Source organism: Sinocyclocheilus anshuiensis, unplaced genomic scaffold, assembly GCF_001515605.1.
Source record: "Sinocyclocheilus anshuiensis isolate Anshui unplaced genomic scaffold, SAMN03320099.WGS_v1.1 scaffold1182, whole genome shotgun sequence".
Lineage (NCBI taxonomy): Eukaryota > Metazoa > Chordata > Actinopteri > Cypriniformes > Cyprinidae > Sinocyclocheilus > Sinocyclocheilus anshuiensis.
This window is the reverse complement of record NW_015558653.1, coordinates 176,813-179,906: the sequence shown is the minus strand read 5'-3', so window position 1 is coordinate 179,906 and position 3,094 is coordinate 176,813. Positions and strand designations below refer to the sequence as shown.

General features: G+C 36.1%; 1 protein-coding gene across 2 annotated transcripts in view; it reads left to right on the top strand.

Moving 5' to 3' along the window:
- The window catches only part of larp6a (La ribonucleoprotein 6, translational regulator a), a 9,461-nt gene that overhangs the window by 4,458 nt on the left and 1,909 nt on the right, over positions 1–3,094 (top strand). The window contains exon 3 of one of the 2 annotated variants that reach the window (XM_016477129.1): positions 2,860–3,087. In XM_016477129.1, the coding sequence (XP_016332615.1) occupies positions 2,860–3,087 (228 nt within the window). Of the gene's footprint in view, positions 1–2,859 lie in introns of both variants that reach the window. The other variant, XM_016477128.1, reaches the window with a different exon arrangement.

Genomic DNA, 3,094 nt, shown 5'->3' with positions numbered 1-3,094 from the left:
TTTTTGTGGATTATTTAAAAAAAAAAAAAAAAAAAAAAAAAAAAAAAGGATCAGGCTTTTCAAAATGTTCCACTTTAGCTTCCCGTTTCAATACGAGATAAGCACAGGGGAAATGCATTTGAAGTACCCTGCACTAAATTACTGCTCTGCTATTGTATCTCATGCTGCTTTTGATGCTCATTCTGGAGTGATGGCGAAGACTGGCCCGAGTTGGTCTTTCACTCAATTTAATCTCAATTAAAGCTGTACTTTGATGTGCACTGACATGGAAACAATTACTTTTTCTTTGAGACATTAATGCTGGACAGGCTAGAGTGAAAGCTCATGTGTTGATGACTGATGCGTTTCCACAGTTATTAACATCGTAAACCATTATTTACAACACTCTACTTTGTGTTTTCTTTACTTAAATTTAAATTAAATGACAAACTAGTTAGCGTTTTCAGTGAGAGTGTTTAATACAACAACACTCTCTTTGGGGACAGCATTTGGCATTTATATCTCTTTAGACCAACAATATCAATCTGTTTTAATATCAATATTTTTTTTTCCTCTTTTGGAAAGCCAGAGAAATGCTATTATGGGTTTTTATTTTGTTGCACTGTACTTTTGTCTTGTTTTCCAGTACAAACATTTTTGAATCTAGGTATTTTTACTCGAAACAAAATGACAAGATTCAGTCTTGTTTTCTGAAAAATGTATCAAAATTCAGTTTAAACTTGAACCAAGGAAAAATCTCTGCCAATGGGGTCAACAAAATAAACTTAATTCAACGGGAAACAGGATTTTATCATTTGTGGTTTAAATTTTGGTTGCATTTCGTTGTTGTTTCTATTTTGCTTTTTTTTTTGACCTGATAACATCTGGCAAAGGGACTACCAATGAAAACTAGCCTTTGGGCTAATTTGGGTACATTTACATTTACTTTCATTAATTGATTAATGTACACTATCCCTTTTCTGTGAAATAAATAAATCAAGATTATTTTTCCAACCCCATTGGCAGAAATGTTCTTGTTTTAAGCAAAAACTCACTTAAGTGATGCATTTTTCAGAAAACAAGACTGAATCTGATGTCATTTTGCTTCAAGTACATATATCTTGATTCAAAAAAAGTTTGTACCGGAAAACAAGACAAAAATACAAAAATCATTTTTTGTAGTACAAATAAGAACATGAATATAAATACCATTATAAACGTTTACCCAACTATGACGACTTCTGAGAACCCTGGAGAGGTGAAAAGAGTCTGTGTGAATCTTAAAGGGACAGTTCACCCTGCATTTGAAGTACCCTGCACTAAATTACTGCTCTGCTATTGTATCTCATGCTGCTTTTGATGCTCATTCTGGAGTGATGGCGAAGACTGGCCCGAGTTGGTCTTTCACTCAATTTAATCTCAATTAAAGCTGTACTTTGATGTGCACTGACATGGAAACAATTACTTTTTCTTTGAGACATTAATGCTGGACAGGCTAGAGTGAAAGCTCATGTGTTGATGACTGATGCGTTTCCACAGTTATTAACATCGTAAACCATTATTTACAACACTCTACTTTGTGTTTTCTTTACTTAAATTTAAATTAAATGACAAACTAGTTAGCGTTTTCAGTGAGAGTGTTTAATACAACAACACTCTCTTTGGGGACAGCATTTGGCATTTATATCTCTTTAGACCAACAATATCAATCTGTTTTAATATCAATATTTTTTTTTCCTCTTTTGGAAAGCCAGAGAAATGCTATTATGGGTTTTTATTTTGTTGCACTGTACTTTTGTCTTGTTTTCCAGTACAAACATTTTTGAATCTAGGTATTTTTACTCGAAACAAAATGACAAGATTCAGTCTTGTTTTCTGAAAAATGTATCAAAATTCAGTTTAAACTTGAACCAAGGAAAAATCTCTGCCAATGGGGTCAACAAAATAAACTTAATTCAACGGGAAACAGGATTTTATCATTTGTGGTTTAAATTTTGGTTGCATTTCGTTGTTGTTTCTATTTTGCTTTTTTTTTTGACCTGATAACATCTGGCAAAGGGACTACCAATGAAAACTAGCCTTTGGGCTAATTTGGGTACATTTACATTTACTTTCATTAATTGATTAATGTACACTATCCCTTTTCTGTGAAATAAATAAATCAAGATTATTTTTCCAACCCCATTGGCAGAAATGTTCTTGTTTTAAGCAAAAACTCACTTAAGTGATGCATTTTTCAGAAAACAAGACTGAATCTGATGTCATTTTGCTTCAAGTACATATATCTTGATTCAAAAAAAGTTTGTACCGGAAAACAAGACAAAAATACAAAAATCATTTTTTGTAGTACAAATAAGAACATGAATATAAATACCATTATAAACGTTTACCCAACTATGACGACTTCTGAGAACCCTGGAGAGGTGAAAAGAGTCTGTGTGAATCTTAAAGGGACAGTTCACCCAAAAATGAAAATTCTGTCATTAATTACTCACCGTCATGTCGTTCTCTACACGATGAAGGTCTATAAACGTAGCAAGGAGATCGGTAAAATAATCCATGTGACATCAGGGGTTCAACGGTAATTTTACGAAGCTACGAACCCCTGATGTCACGTGGCTTATTTTACTGATCTCCTTGCTACGTTTCTGAGCCTTGATCGTGTAAGGATCCTTGCTGTCTATGTGACGGTCAGAGAGCTCTCAGATTCAATCAAAAATATCTTCATTTGTGTTCCGAAGATGAACGAAGGTCTTACGGGTTTAGAACGACATGAGGGTGAGTAATTAATAACAGAATTTTCATTTTTGGGTGAACTATCCCTTTAACATGATTGATGGTCCTACCTGAAGGTTAAATGCGTCTCCGTCTCTTCCTCAGGTCAAGCACTTGACGCGGGACTGGAGAACCACGGCATACGCCTTGCGTCACTCCGAGCTGCTGGAGCTGAACGATGAGGGCCGTAAGGTGCGACGCAGGACGACTGTGCCGGTGTTCGCCAGTGAGTCTCTGCCGAGTCGCATGCTGCTGCTGAGTGAGCTCAAGCGCTGGCCAGAGCTGGGAGTCGCGCTCGGGGCCGATGGCGAGCAGGAGCGGCTGATGGAGCTCCTGCTGA